Here is a 14720-nt window from a genome sequence, read left to right as displayed (position 1 = left end):
TTTTGAATGCAGATTTTCAGAGAATCAAAACACGAGTCGTAAGAGGTATGCCACTTTGGAATCGGATTAAATTTAGTAAAGTTATGGAATCTGGAAGTCCAATTATTGGACCCCTTTTTTTAAGTCATCGAAAACTTAGAAATAACTAACATGAAAATGGGTCAAAATTTTGACCAACGTTAAAATGAAAATTTTGAATGCAGATTTTCAGAGAATCGAGCCACAATTCTTTAGAGGTATGCCACTTTGAAATCGGATTAAATTTGGTAAAGTTATGGAATCTGGAAGTCCAATTATTGGACCCCTTTTTTTAAGTCATCGAAAACTTAAAAATAACTAACATGAAAATGGGTCAAAATTTTGATCAACGTTAAAATAAAAATTTTTAATGCAGATTCTAAGAGAATCGAGACACAATTCTTTAGAGGTATGCCACTTTGAAATCGGATTAAATTTGGTAAAGTTATGGAATCTGGAAGTCCAATTATTGGACCTCTTTTTTTAAGTCATCGAAAACTTAGAAATAACTAACATGAAAATGGGTCAAAATTTTGACCAACGTTAACATGAAAATTTTGAATGCAGATTTTCAGAGAATCAAAACACGAGTCGTAATAGGTATGCCACTTTGGAATCGGATTAAATTTGGTAAAGTTATGGAATCTGGAAGTCCAATTACTGGACCTCTTTTTTTAAGTCATCGAAAACTTAGAAATAACTAACATGAAAATGGGTAAAAATTTTGATCAACGTTAAAATGAAAATTTTTAATGCAGATTTTCAGAGAGTCGAGACACAATTCTTTAGAGGTATGCCACTTTGAAATCGGATTAAATTTGGTAAAGTTATGGAATCTGGAAGTCCAATTATTGGACCTCTTTTTTTAAGTCATCGAAAACTTAGAAATAACTAACATGAAAATGGGTCAAAATTTTGATCAACGTTAAAATGAAAATTTTTAATGCAGATTTTTAGAGAATCGAACCACAATTCTTTAGAGGTATGCCACTTTAAAATCCGATTGAATTTGGTAAAGTTATGGAATCTGGAAGTCCAATTATTGGACCACTTTTTTTAAGTCATCGAAAACTTAGAAATAACTAACATGAAAATGGCTCAAAATTTTGATCAACGTTAAAATGAAAATTTTTAATGCAGATTTTCAGAGAATCGAGACACAATTCTTAAGAGGTATGCCACTTTGAAATCGGATTAAATTTGGTAAAGTTATGGAATCTGGAAGTCCAATTATTGGACCTCTTTTTTTAAGTCATCGGAAACTTAGAAATAACTAACATGAAAATGGGTCAAAATTTTGATCAACGTTAAAATGAAAATTTTTAATGCAGATTTTCAGAGAATCGAGACACAATTCTTTAGAGGTATGCCACTTTGATATCGGATTAAATTTGGTAAAGTTATGGAATCTGGAAGTCCAATTATTGGACCTCTTTATTTTAACTCATCGAAAACTTAGAAATAACTAACATGAAAATGGGTCAAAATTTTGATCAACGTTAAAATGAAAATTTTTAATGCAGATTTTCAGAGAATCGAGACACAATTCTTTAGAGGTATGCCACTTTGAAATCGGATTAAATTTGGTAAAGTTATGGAATCTGGAAGTCCAATTATTGGACCTCTTTTTTAAGTCATCGGAAACTTAGAAATAACTAACATGAAAATGGGTCAAAATTTTGATCAACGTTAAAATGAAAATTTTGAATGCAGATTTTCAGAGAATCGAGCCACAATTCTTTAGAGGTATGCCACTTTGAAATCGGATTAAATTTGGTAAAGTTATGGAATCTGGAAGTCCAATTATTGGACCTCTTTATTTTAACTCATCGAAAACTTAGAAATAACTAACATGAAAATGGGTCAAAATTTTGATCAACGTTAAAATGAAAATTTTTAATGCAGATTTTCAGAGAATCGAGACACAATTCTTTAGAGGTATGCCACTTTGAAATCGGATTAAATTTGGTAAAGTTATGGAATCTGGAAGTCCAATTATTGGACCTCTTTTTTTAAGTCATCGAAAACTTAGAAATAACTAACATGAAAATGGGTCAAAATTTTGACCAACGTTAAAGTGAAAATTTTGAATGCAGATTTTCAGAGAATCGAGCCACAATTCTTTAGAGGTATGCCACTTTGAAATCGGATTAAATTTGGTAAAGTTATGGAATCTGGAAGTCCAATTATTGGACCTCTTTTTTAAGTCATCGAAAACTTAGAAATAACTAACATGAAAATGAGTCAAAATTTTGACCAACGTTAAAGTGAAAATTTTGAATGCAGATTTTCAGAGAATCAAAACACGAGTCGTAAGAGGTATGCCACTTTGGAATCGGATTAAATTTGGTAAAGTTATGGAATCTGGAAGTCCAATTATTGGACCCCTTTTTTTAAGTCATCAAAAACTTAGAAATAACTAACATGAAAATGGGTCAAAATTTTGATCAACGTTAAAATGAAAATTTTTAATGCAGATTTTCAGAGAATCGAGCCACAATTCTTTAGAGGTATGCCACTTTGAAATCGGATTAAATTTGGTAAAGTTATGGAATCTGGAAGTCCAATTACTGGACCTCTTTTTTTAAGTCATCAAAAATTTAGAAATAACTAACATAAAAATGGGTCAAAATTTTGACCAACGTTAAAATGAAAATTTTGAATGCAGATTTTCAGAGAATCGAACCACAATTCTTTAGAGGTATGCCACTTTAAAATTTGGTAAAGCTATGGGCAGTATATGTCCAACTGTCGAATTTTTACAAAAATAATAATAAATAAAATAACTAACATTAATTAGTATTCCTCATAAATTACTTACTTATCTGGCGCCCTATGCACTCGATGGTTAAAATATCGATGGTTCAATTAATAATAAATTATCGACGTAATCGATAGTACCGTCGGAATTGTTCCAGATCTAGTTTTTAGTATATTTTCATGCCGCGGTCACACTGTCTGTGAGTGTTCGCTGTTCGCTGTGGGCGAAAAAAGTTGTCTCATTTCTGCGGAATTAAGGCGTTATCAATCAAAAGTGCAGCGATTCGCGAGCGGCGTCAGGTGAAGCGGTCCGAGAAAACGCATTTTGCGGCAGCAAGTGGAAAACACAGGTAAAACTCCGTTGCGCTCCGCCCAGAGTTGCCTTGCTGCCCGACATGCGGGTGCATTTGCGTGGTCTAGTGTTGCCTTTGGTTAGATGATACACACACATTATACGAAAAATCAACCAACAAGTGCATTTTAATTGAAAATCAAGTGAAATGGAAGATAAATGCACGTTTAAGGCGTTGCAGTGAGAGCTAGGTTTCTCGCGGTCGATGGCAACCCTAAAAATGAATCATAAGAGCTAGAGAACGAGAACGAGAGAGTTGTGAAGAAGAAGAAAAGAGGGAGTGCAGTTCTCAGCATACCAAAAAACGCAAACCAAAAAGACTAGCAGCGAATTTAGAGTTAATAGTGTCTAAAAAAACGTCTTTCTTCTTATTCCCAAACAGTGTGCCCTCGGTAGCAGTGACGGCGGTCTCAAAAAAAACTCAAAATTACCAGGAGATTTACGCTCAAAAAGCAACAATTGAACGCACGCAACTCGGCGGAAGGAGCGAGCGAGAGAGGGAGAGGCACAAGCACCAGCACACACAACACACCGACACAAACACACACTCGCATACACGGCACAAAGGTTATCAACAGCAAAAGCAACAAAAACAACACAACAAAACTTACTTTAAATATATAACATTTAACTAAAAAAGTAACAACTGCAACCGAAAAGCAATCGCCGAACAACGCCTAAAAACTAGTGATTATCGAGTAAAAACCCACCTACCTGGCCTACCTGCATTTTGGGTCTCTTCTATAGAATTTAGCACAAAAACAGAGATATATAAAAGATATAGCCAAGATGCGTGAGTACAAAATCGTAGTTCTCGGAAGCGGCGGCGTGGGAAAATCGGCGCTGACGGTCCAGTTCGTGCAGTGCATCTTCGTGGAGAAGTACGATCCGACCATCGAGGACAGCTACCGGAAGCAGGTGGAGGTGGATGGACAGCAGTGCATGCTGGAGATCCTGGACACGGCGGGCACGGAGCAGTTCACGGCCATGAGGGATCTGTACATGAAGAACGGTCAGGGATTCGTGCTGGTCTACTCGATCACGGCGCAATCGACGTTCAACGATCTGCAGGACCTGCGGGAGCAGATATTGCGGGTCAAGGATACGGAGGATGTGCCCATGGTCCTGGTGGGCAACAAGTGCGACCTCGAGGAGGAGCGCGTCGTCGGCAAGGAGCTGGGCAAGACCCTGGCCAACCAGTTCAACTGCGCCTTCATGGAGACCTCAGCCAAAGCCAAAGTGAATGTGAACGATATTTTCTACGACCTGGTCCGGCAGATCAACAAGAAGTCGCCCGAGAAGAAACAAAAGAAGCCGAAAAAGTCCCTATGTGTTCTGCTATAAGACTTCCAAAAGTAAAAAAAAAAAAAAAAAGAAAGGAAAACAAAAACCGAAAGGAGGAGAAATGGATGTTGAGGGGAAGATAAGGAGCAAAAGTATAAGCGTAAAGTAAACAATTTTCAATTTTTTTTCGTTCTCGTTTCGTTTTTGGATCCGAAGGCAATTGTCGCGAAAATTGAAATAACCAATCTACTATAACAAAACAAAACTTAAACTGACAAATGTTTTTAACTGTTTAAAGTTTTTGTAATTATTACCATTTACTACTATTATGATTGTACTATTTTTCGCTGATTAACCATTAATGCATATGGGGAATTATTATATATATATCTACATATTTAAATATATTTGTCGTTCGTTTTTGAGCCGTTTTTTAAATTATGCAACAAGTGAAACATTCGTAAACTAAAACATTCGTATTTATTGATTCTTTTCGATTGTACTCTACACACTACCAACTACTTATACACGAGAAAACCAAACCAGCAACAACAAGTATATCTTTAAATAGAACCGAAAAAGCATTCGAAACCCAAAATCAAATTAAGCTAAACTAAATTGTACGCCTAAAAGATAACAAATTCCACAAAAGAAATGAGCAAATAAATCGAGAAAGGAAATGAATCATGAATAAGAAACATATTTTATAAAAATATTGTATGCAAATGATGTCAAAATGTTGCAAACAACCAGAAGTAATGAGCCCATTTAGTAATTAGTTTAAAACAAATTTACAAGTAATTGTTTAACACGATCAATTGCATCTGAAATTGAAAATACAACCATTCACACACATGCCAGCCACATCCCACACACACACATACACATTCACACCCACTCTCTCAGAGAGCGAAAAAAAATCGAGGCGGAAACGGAAATGTAAGGGATTGCCATGGCTAATTTCCGCTTCCTGCCAAAAACAACAAAAAGTACAGAGACAGCCACAAATTCTAGTATATTTAATACTTAAGAAATGGTTTAACATAAACTGTCGTGTCAATCCCAAAATGAAAAGAAACCTAAAAACGAAGTAATTTACAAATATTTCATAATAAACATTGCATAAAATTCGCGTACGAGTAGTAACCAATATGCCCTTAAATCAAAGTCTAAACACAGCCAACCAACATTAAAACTAAATAAAAACCTAAGCCCAAACGTATATATTAAATATATGATAAAGATACAAATCATTTTTGAACATAATAAACAAAAAAACCGTTACAATAACATAATGTAATAATGAGCGTGTGAAAAATGTAATTGAAAAACCATTTTTTCGAACTTGTTACCCTACTGGCCGCGTTCTTCGGACTTTTTCTGTGTTTCTGATCTCAGAACCTGATGGTCCTCAATTCGCGGTGCAGTAGGCCAACAGGATCGATCATCTTTTAATTATTAATAAATGTATTATGTTTATAAAAAATTAAAAAGGAAATACAAAAACAAAATAAAAATTAAATAAATTCATTTAAGGAGAGTACGCTTTTTTGGTGAAAGACGTTTCAAGTTATAGAAATTATGATTTAATGCTTACCCAAAGTTCAAGCCAATAGATAACACCTTTTTATTGAAGGTTTGAAATATCTGTATTTGATACTTGGAATAGTTATATAAGGTTGTTATTCAAATATTTATACATATACAATTACAATCAAATAGCCGCACTTTATAATTATAATATTTTGCTAGTTTATAGCACGCATATTAATCCACTGTAAGATCTGCGATAGGATCGTTTGATTCGGAGTTAAGTTTGGGCGTAGGTGTAGTAAAACTGCATTGTATCCACAGCTGATATGGTATGCAAGTTCCGAGAGATTCGCGTGGTATACAATTATAATCATGCATTTCGTAGAAGTTGGCGATGCGCGGGTCAGCAGTTAAAATGTAGAAAGTGTAATTTACGACAGGGATTACGTGATAGTTTCGATTACTGTACAATAAGTGGCTCGAGTTCCGCTTTATGACTAGGGTTTGGGCTAAGCAAAGTGCTCTACTTGGGGGGGACTCGTCTCCGATTCCTGATGTGATGCTTGGTTAATTAACGCTTTCTATAATCAGTCGAACATGTGTATTAGTGTGGTTCTCTAGCGAATGCGGCTCAAAAGAGGCCGCCTTCAGTTTCGATACAAATAATGGATAAAACTTAACTACGCTAATTTGGCAACGAAAGGGGTAAACAAAACGTATACAAACAAACAAATAAAGAGGGGAATATTGCACGGTAGGGAAGAAAATTGCACTTAAGGTTAAAACTAGGGTAATACCATCGCATCTTTGTGTTGAGATTGGGAGAGGAGATTCGTTCTTGCCAGATTACTTGGTTTCGGTTCGTTTTGCGGAGATTACTAGCGCACGTGATCGTCACGTTATGGCCATTGAGATAAGAAAACAGAATTTTCCGCTTATTCACTTGCGCAGCTGCAATTGCCCCTGTTGCTGGCTGGACTGCTGCTGGTTGGTCTGATGCTGCTCCCGCTGGTGGTGGTGATCCTCATCGTCGCTGGGCTCCTCGCGGAGCGGCAAGGAGTCTATCTGCTTGGCCGTGGTCACTTTTTTGTTGCGCTGCCAGGTGAACACCCGGGCCATCTGCAGGAACTTCTTGCGCGACATCTTGCCCATGTTCTTGAGCCGCTCCTGGAAGGGGGCATCGTCCTCGCCCTTGGTCTTGCCGCTCTGTTCCTTTTCGAGGGCGTTCATGAAGTCCTGGTTCCAGCGCAGTTGGTTCATGAACTCCTCGTTTTGCAGCATCAAGGCGAACTGTTCGTCCGGCAGCTCGAAGTCCTGCTGCCCGGGGGCGGGTGTAATCCGCAGGAAGCCCGCCGGCAAGGGCCCCAGGATGGGCGGATTCCAGCGGCGACTGCGCTTGGTGGGCGTGTTGTTCTGGCTGCTGCTACCCTTGCTGCCCAATGATCCCAGGGGTCGTTGCTTGGGCGAGGCGCCCGTATTCTGGTGGTTCGGCGAGGCGCCAGCGGTGGGCAGCAGAGCACCCGGTGCTCCCACAGCCCCCGCAGCCGCAACCGCTGCCCCGCCGTCCGTGGTGTCCACCAGCTGCAGGTCTTTGTCCGAATCGTTCAGGTTGATGAGGCTCTGCTGGGGCGAGACATTAGCATCCAGTTCATTGCGCAGTTTCTCGTTCTGCGTTCGTTAGTGGGTTAGTACATTAGATGTTAGTATACACAGGCACCTCCGCTCACCTGGTTGTCAATCGACATCGCCAGAAGGGCGTCTATGGTCTGGTCCACGGCCCCCAGGTTGGCCCGCAGGATGGCCTCGATCACCTCGCGGTCGATGTCCGGGAACATCTTTTTGAAGTCGGTCATTGCCTGTGAAAATTCCAGTTGCAGCGTCGACATGATTATTCTTATTTTTATTTTCGCCCCCACAGTCCAACTGGCGAACAGTGTTACCAGGCGGCGCAGGTGCAGTTACACTGACTGTTCTCGATAGGTTCTAATTGAAAATTGAGTGTTTCCACTGAGTTATTACTTGTTCTATAAAGTACACTACATTTTGATGCATAATTACTGATTAGCATTAATATTTTAAAAATATTTAATATTTTAGAATAGTTAAAATTATTGTTAAATTAATTTTTACTGAAACAACCAATCATAAGACATAAAAGTTATGTAATGCGTATTCCGGCATACATCTAATTAAAATATCGATAGCTCTACAGATATAGGGCTTCTAGTTAGCCAGTGTTGCAAGCCGGTTAAAATTAGCTTTGGCGGCAATTCAAACTGGATTTTGGCGACTGTGTCAATAAAGCGCAATTAAGTGCATTGCTATGGATGTTTAGAAAAAAAGTTATCCATCAGGTGACTCAATAATCATTTAGAAATCATATTGATGCCCTTTGAAAGTCATGCAGTCGCGTGATGTTCGCAACTGCTGATAATTGTGCGGCACGTGATATTGCCTTTGTTCCGGCACGCAGTCAATTCTGACGGTCGCGTTTTAATAAGTGTCAATTAGCACTGATATGATTGCCATTTGATTCCCTATCAGCAGTAGGCGGCTTCCAAAAAAAACCGCTTATCAATATCAGACGGACAAGTGATGAGCGAGACTCCCCCGCCGGATTTGGGTTCAGATTCGGGGTGATGTAACCATAAAATTCAATTTAATCACAAAAGCCTGCGGAAGGAGCGTGGCCGCCGAGATTAGACGGCTATTTTCCGATATTCTCGGATCGTACAAGAGCTTTGCAGAGTATAAATAATCTTACTACAGACTAGACGGAATTAATTACTGTCTGCTGGGACTTTGTCTTATATGCGACGCATTTAAATTAGGAACTAACTTCTGGGAGATTCTCTATAGGCGAAAAATAATCTTAAAATTTAAATTTAAATATTTCTGTGTCACGGCACCCCCAATTAATTTAGGTTTCTGTGTGATTTAATTCCGCGCCGGTATTGCGTCACTTTTTTGTTCTTTTCAGAAACCAGATTTGCCGTGATAAGTAAGCATAAGAGATAAGATCAGTTTGGTTATCTCTGCGATGGACATGTGTAAATTTCCATTCTATTTTTGTATGAATTCTGGTAGCTGCGAATTTATTTTTATCCTTCTTATTTGCCCAACAATTAGGGTTCATATCTTGTTAAAAACATTTATTAAGATATGTGACAGGTCCCCTACAAACGGGTTCTATTTACAGGTACCCAAAATGTCATGATTTCAGTTGAATCCCAAGAGTTTACAATAACAGTTTGGGATTTCACCATCGGCTGTTTATAAACTGCAAATCGCCATTGACCCAATTAATTTTTGAAATATTCCAACTAAATCATGACAAGTTTAATGACCTACAGTAAAAACTAAGGGTTCATGTGGGAACTTTTTTGGAATCTCAGTCTAGTGCTCTCATCCCAAAACTAAGATTATTGGAAACCTTGGGTATATTACCTTGGAAAAGTAATGCCTCGTGTCAATGAACCAAGTGAGGGCGTAAACCCCTCGATAGTACAAGTAATTGGGGTTCAGAGATCAGACTGGGACATAATTCAAGTGATTTTACCGCACCTATATGACCCATCCCCAGTGCTGTAGCGCAGCCCCTACTAACTATATAGCGCTGATCATAAATCTTGGCTTTATCGGTCGATTTGTCAAAAGCGTGGCACGACAAACGCACGAAGATCGGGGCCGAAGGCTCGAACCGACTTGAGTCAGTTCTTGTGAGATCTGAGATCCGCTGTGTTTAGTTCGCCGCCAAACAAGAACGCGTCTAGTAAGAGAATCCGAGTGCCCAAAAATTAAAAGTTTACTTTTAAATAGACATAGAAATACTAAGACTTTTCAAGTACTCGCGCACCCTTACCCCGAAAACCTGACCCCCGGTGGGCGGAAAAACACCACCTCCCCGAAAACCCACCCACACGAACATTAGACTTCTGTCAACTCCGAAGTGTCGTCGTCGGTTGCGTATTTGTACCTGTTGAATTACCCTTTTTTGCGGCGTCGGTCTTCGAGCGCCTATATAAACAAATGCTCCCAACGGACTTGCGTTTATTCTGCATTGTCACACCTAACGGTTAAGATTCGCTAGGCGGAGCAAAAAATTCATATTTAAAGCTGAATCATTAATCTATTGACTATATTTAGTGGTTTAATTGGACTACTGCTGAACAAATTTGAAGTACAGTTTTGACACAAGTCATTAAAAAAGTACAGCTACGGTAAAAAAGTACAGTTAAAGTGGAAAGTTAAACCGGAATAAACTACATTTGAGATCAAGTGTCAAGAACTAGACAAGAACGAGTTTTTAATTAATCGCAGTAAATTTGGAAAAAGGTGAGTTATAACTATGATTACGAAATAAATTTTTAAGTATTTAACTCTTACTAATTAAACTAATTAATACATTATTTAGTTTTATTTAAACTTGCCCTCAATATTTATTTATAGTTGAGATTAAGGATTAACCTAAGGTTTTCCATAATCATGAAATATTTAATCCAATCATTGAATTCAAGTCAGGGGTCAGCTAAATGGCGCCAAGAAAATTACTTTTGCCTCATTGATAATGAACATTTCTATATGTAATTTATTTATATATACATTATCAGCAGCGTTTTTCAGAACTGTCATTTCATTGCGGAATTTCGATTTAATTATGTTTCACACATATAGAAAATAATTGTAGCCGCCTTATCAGGGCAGCAAAATAACGACGAACTCTAAAAGTTTCAATGGAAGTCTCGTGAATCGAAAGTATTGCGTAGTTTTTTTAATACATCGGAGGTGGGGGATTCCAACTTAGATTCGGATGGAGATAACTATTGTTTACACAGCTCGAGAAGCGAGGAAAAAGAGGGCGTGTCAGTAGATTTGAACTTATTGTTCTTGATAAGAACAAGCTCCTAGCTCTCCGTTTTGCTTGTGGTCCGATATTTTATGACGTGCCTGGTGACGCACTTTATGGCGGGCAAATAAAAGAACGAAACCCAACGATTTTATTATTATATTCCCTGTTGATGATACGATTTGGGTCACTGAAGTTAAGACCCCCAGCCTAGTTTGTATTCAAATGTCGAGATTAAGGTATTATGGAATTTTTGAGCATAGATTAAGCTTTTGAAATAGCTGAAAATTCGTGGGTATATTCTTAAAATAAGTTCTAGATTATTGTGAAGATCTTCTTGGTATACTTTTTAGTTACATCTCCCTTTGGCTAAATCAGACCAGTTAGAAGCTGTTATTTATACAGACTTAGCAATGACTAATAATAATTAAAATTGTGTTAGACCTAATATTATTTGATAAATATTTACTTAGTATTTTTTAAATAGTTAGTTCCATTTTTAGATGTTTCCCATTCAGAAACAGCTTTACAAATCATGCTTAAATTAGTAAAATGTCACTATTGTTTTGACCACATCTGTACTTAATTCTGCCCTGCATAATTAGCAATTTAGTAAGCCCTATTGTGTTATACTTTGTCATCTTATCGCTTATCGGACACCGTTCAGTTTCAGTTTTTAATAACCCGCGCAAACGTCATGGGAAACTGTCAAATAAATTCAATGTTCAACGCCTTCCCGAAATAGTAATAGTAATTAGGCACTATATTTACGGGGGAAAATTCCCGCCCCAGAGTTCAATGAAACCTGTACGCGCAAGGCCTTGACTCCAATACCAAAATAGAGATGAGCTTGGCTGGGGATCGCAAATTAGCCACAACATCAGTGCATTATCAGCTCCGCTCGAATCGGCAACATTTTTATTTGTTTTTATTGGGCCGTTAAAATGCGTTTGGCGCGATTACGCTGCGACATCAATTACCAATTGAGATGAACAAGCCGCTGACACGATCGCCAAAGTTTATCGCTTGCACTTGCTTTCAAGAGGTAAAAACAAATAGAAGAAAATGCCGAGCTAAAAAATCTGGCTCAGTCGGCAACAACAAATAATGGGGATAAGGCGTACTTTTCGTTTATTTTGGTCATAAACTGCAATAAATGAAAAATATGTTGCCAGCTGCGTGGCGCACAGGTTAAGATAAAGATAATAATGCTACTAAAAAGGCAGATAAGAACCATTCGATATTTTTACTACTTCTAATGACCATAATTAATTAACCATATTTTTTCCTAACCATTAACAAAGAAACGTTTAAGGAGAGGATTTGTTTTCTTGTAAAATTCACATTTGGTGACCCTTCAGTATGATGGAAATTAACCCAATTGACAAATAATATTAAAGTTTTCTTAAGCTTACCATTTACCATTGCTCTTTCTACACTTTATAAACTCCAACTTATAGTTTAACTCACTTATCTTCTTCAGCACTAAAGAGCCACCCATTTATTATCCCATTCATTCATTTGCTAACCAACCCAAATGACTTACAATTTTTAAAAGTCATGGTCTAACCTCCCCAAAATCCACCCCTTTTTATTTGATAATGAGTTCGCCGCCCACCTTTGGCATTCCGGTCACTCCCAGCGTCAAAGCTTGAGCTTAATTAGGCATTAATATTTCATAAATGTCAATTACGAGAGGCATAATCAGCCTTAACCCGCTGATGACCCGTGTCCGCAGCATATCAAGTGGTGATATTGCAATGTGACCTGAATCTGAGAGACGCACTTTCAAGAAGCCCTCGTCTGTTTTTAGAACATGCTCATGGAGAGGCGGCGAAACATTAAGAAAGCCAAAACTTTTAACTGGAACACGGCCCTGATGCCATTGAGCAGGCCAACTTGTTGGCCAACTGCAACGTGACTTATTTGAAGTACCCAACACCTCGAGTGGGCCGAAACCCCTCGAAACATTCACGCATATTTTTGCTCAGCCTGCCGCAACTCGTTTTGTTTTTGTTAACTTGTGTTGTTTGTAATAGGAAACCCTTTGCGTAAGCATTGAAGGGTCCTGGAAGGTCCTGGAGATGGGGTGGCAGCGGGATTAGGGTGGCTGGGTCATGTGTTCCGGGGGTGGGCCCGTGTTCCTGCCCCTTCCTAATTGTTCCAGACAAAATGTTGTTTGCACTTTAAATACTTTTTTCCTTATTAAATTTACTTTTTACTTTAAATTTATTACATTTTTATTTGTATGAGAATTTAAGGCAATAAGTTAAAACATATTTGTGTAAATCGTAAAAACGAGAAGCTTAGATCATCAGGTTTTTATTAAAATTCCAACCTGATATGTTTACCTTTATTTCCCAACATTCCTATTTACCTAGTTTTCTCAACTTATAATATAAAGTTTAAGACTCTATAAATACGTAATGTGTCCCCTAATGTTTTGATTGATTTTGCATTCCGCAGTTGAGGATGTCTGCCCTGTCGTCGCCCACCACATGTGGCAGTTCGCCTGTCCACTGGGCCATTGTCATTGTGCTCCTGTCAATTGCGATTGGGCCGGGGAACGCCCTGCCACGCCCCTCCCGCAGCAACACGCAGTTGTCGTTCAGTGAGCTCCTGGGAGGCGCAAATGAGGACAACAACTATTATGGCGAGCAGTTGGTAAGAGTCAATTGATATTCCTGTCGACAGGAAACTAAGCCAACTGCTCCTGCTTTTGACTTCCAGAAGCTCCAGCAACAGCAGCTGGAACAGAAGCAGCAGCGACTGCCATCCTTCGCCAGGAAGTGGCCATCGCTGAGGGATCTCCTGCTGACCGCCGACTATGATGACTTTGGAGTTACCCAGGAGAGCGAGGAGCCGGAGGTGGCCAATTCCCGCCTGCTGGCCCGACTCCACCAACTCGGGAATAATGGAGCAGGGGATGAACTGCGCTATAATGTCGTCAACCGATTTACCAATATACCCACCAAGAAAGTGTTTCCAAAACCATCCCTCAAGGATCACAACACAAAGAAGAATGTTCAATGTGAGTAGGCATATCAATTTTCATTAAAAGGGGAAAAAAGAGTTATTCAAAATAAAAAAAATTAATATTTTTGCATACCTAGAAAACGTTAAAAAATAAAATAAAATTAAACAAAATCTTTTAACTTTATTTAACATATATTTTTGAGAAATGTGCTTAAACTTCTTCTTTTTAAAGATAATAACTTAAATTCTTAACGTATTATTACAATCTATTTATACTTGTTGTATGATAGAAATATTTAGCAAATTATTAAGTAATCTTACCATATGTATATGTTTCTTGTTATTAGAAAAATATATTGCTTTTAATTCTCTAAAACTCCCCAACTCCTAATTATATAAAAAAAAACCTAAATGTGGCATGATTGACTAATTTATGTTTTTGGTTTGTTTTATTTTCATGTGTTTTATTTCCGATCCTCAAAATTAGTACGTAAACAATGTAAGTGTTGCATGAGCCCAAACATAAAGCCAAGAAAAAGTGTATTAACCACCTTATTTTAAACCCCCTTCAGATATGTCTCCTTGCCACTTTAAGATCTGCAACATGGGACGCAAACGCAATGCTGGCTACAATCCCTACTGAAGAGAATTAACGACAGAAAACACGGAAAACTAACCAAACTTTAGTAAAATAAAACCTTTAAAGAAAAATAAGAATTTGCATTGTCACAAACCATTGAACTTATGTTCAAAAGCCAAGTATTGTCTACTGTTCTAATTTAAATTAGAAACACCCGCGCAGAGTTTTAAATTAGAAATTATGATTACATTGTATTTTTAAAATATGCCTCGACTAACACACACACAGACACACATCTGACTACGTGCTCTCTGCGAATCTACACACACGCACACACACATGCACACACCAAAGTATTCCATATTAGTTAT

General features: G+C 38.1%; 3 protein-coding genes across 6 annotated transcripts; 2 read left to right on the top strand and 1 right to left on the bottom strand.

Moving 5' to 3' along the window:
- Positions 1–2959: 2959 nt before the first annotated feature.
- LOC108039987 (ras-related protein Rap1) lies at positions 2960–5944 on the top strand. Its single transcript, XM_017117207.2, has 2 exons — positions 2960–3128; positions 3513–5944. The coding sequence occupies exon 2, from the start codon at positions 3920–3922 to the stop codon at positions 4472–4474; it is 555 nt and encodes a 184-aa protein (XP_016972696.1). The 5' UTR covers positions 2960–3128; positions 3513–3919; the 3' UTR covers positions 4475–5944.
- A 100-nt stretch (positions 5945–6044) lies between these two features.
- LOC108039985 (CUE domain-containing protein 1) lies at positions 6045–7896 on the bottom strand. 3 transcript variants are annotated; one of them, XM_017117204.2, is made up of 2 exons: positions 7675–7896; positions 6045–7615 (listed from the first exon to the last, which is right to left on the bottom strand). In XM_017117204.2, exons 1-2 carry the CDS (start codon positions 7831–7833, stop codon positions 6887–6889), a joined length of 888 nt encoding a protein of 295 aa, XP_016972693.1. In that variant the 5' UTR covers positions 7834–7896; the 3' UTR covers positions 6045–6886. The 3 variants fall into 3 exon arrangements, with proteins under 3 accessions (XP_016972693.1, XP_016972694.1, XP_016972695.1); XM_017117205.2 differs by having other exon boundaries at positions 6045–7570; XM_017117206.2 differs by having other exon boundaries at positions 6045–7567.
- A 2035-nt stretch (positions 7897–9931) lies between these two features.
- On the top strand, positions 9932–14671 carry LOC108039928. 2 transcript variants are annotated; one of them, XM_017117108.2, is made up of 5 exons: positions 9932–10282; positions 13260–13457; positions 13527–13824; positions 14257–14268; positions 14342–14671. In XM_017117108.2, the coding sequence occupies exons 2-5, from the start codon at positions 13266–13268 to the stop codon at positions 14410–14412; spliced, it is 573 nt and encodes a 190-aa protein (XP_016972597.1). In that variant the 5' UTR covers positions 9932–10282; positions 13260–13265; the 3' UTR covers positions 14413–14671. The 2 variants fall into 2 exon arrangements, with proteins under 2 accessions (XP_016972597.1, XP_016972596.1); XM_017117107.2 differs by having other exon boundaries at positions 13524–13824.
- Positions 14672–14720: the final 49 nt, after the last annotated feature.

The sequence above is a fragment of the Drosophila rhopaloa genome, unplaced genomic scaffold (assembly GCF_018152115.1).
Source record: "Drosophila rhopaloa isolate 14029-0021.01 unplaced genomic scaffold, ASM1815211v1 contig_163, whole genome shotgun sequence".
Classification (NCBI taxonomy): domain Eukaryota; kingdom Metazoa; phylum Arthropoda; class Insecta; order Diptera; family Drosophilidae; genus Drosophila; species Drosophila rhopaloa.
This window is presented reverse-complemented; position numbering and strand designations above follow the sequence as displayed.

Excerpts from the sequence above, each read along its gene's own strand:
- LOC108039987 (XM_017117207.2), top strand. The coding sequence starts at position 3,920 with ATGCGTGAGTACAAAATCGTAGTTCTCGGAAGCGGCGGCGTGGGAAAA.
- LOC108039985 (XM_017117204.2), bottom strand. The coding sequence starts at position 7,833 with ATGTCGACGCTGCAACTGGAATTTTCACAGGCAATGACCGACTTCAAA. Across the intron at positions 7,616-7,674 it reads CGATGTCGATTGACAACCAG|AACGAGAAACTGCGCAATGA; the intron begins GTGAGCGGAGGT and ends TAACGAACGCAG.
- LOC108039928 (XM_017117107.2), top strand. The coding sequence starts at position 13,266 with ATGTCTGCCCTGTCGTCGCCCACCACATGTGGCAGTTCGCCTGTCCAC. Across the intron at positions 13,458-13,523 it reads ACTATTATGGCGAGCAGTTG|AAGCTCCAGCAACAGCAGCT; the intron begins GTAAGAGTCAAT and ends TTTGACTTCCAG.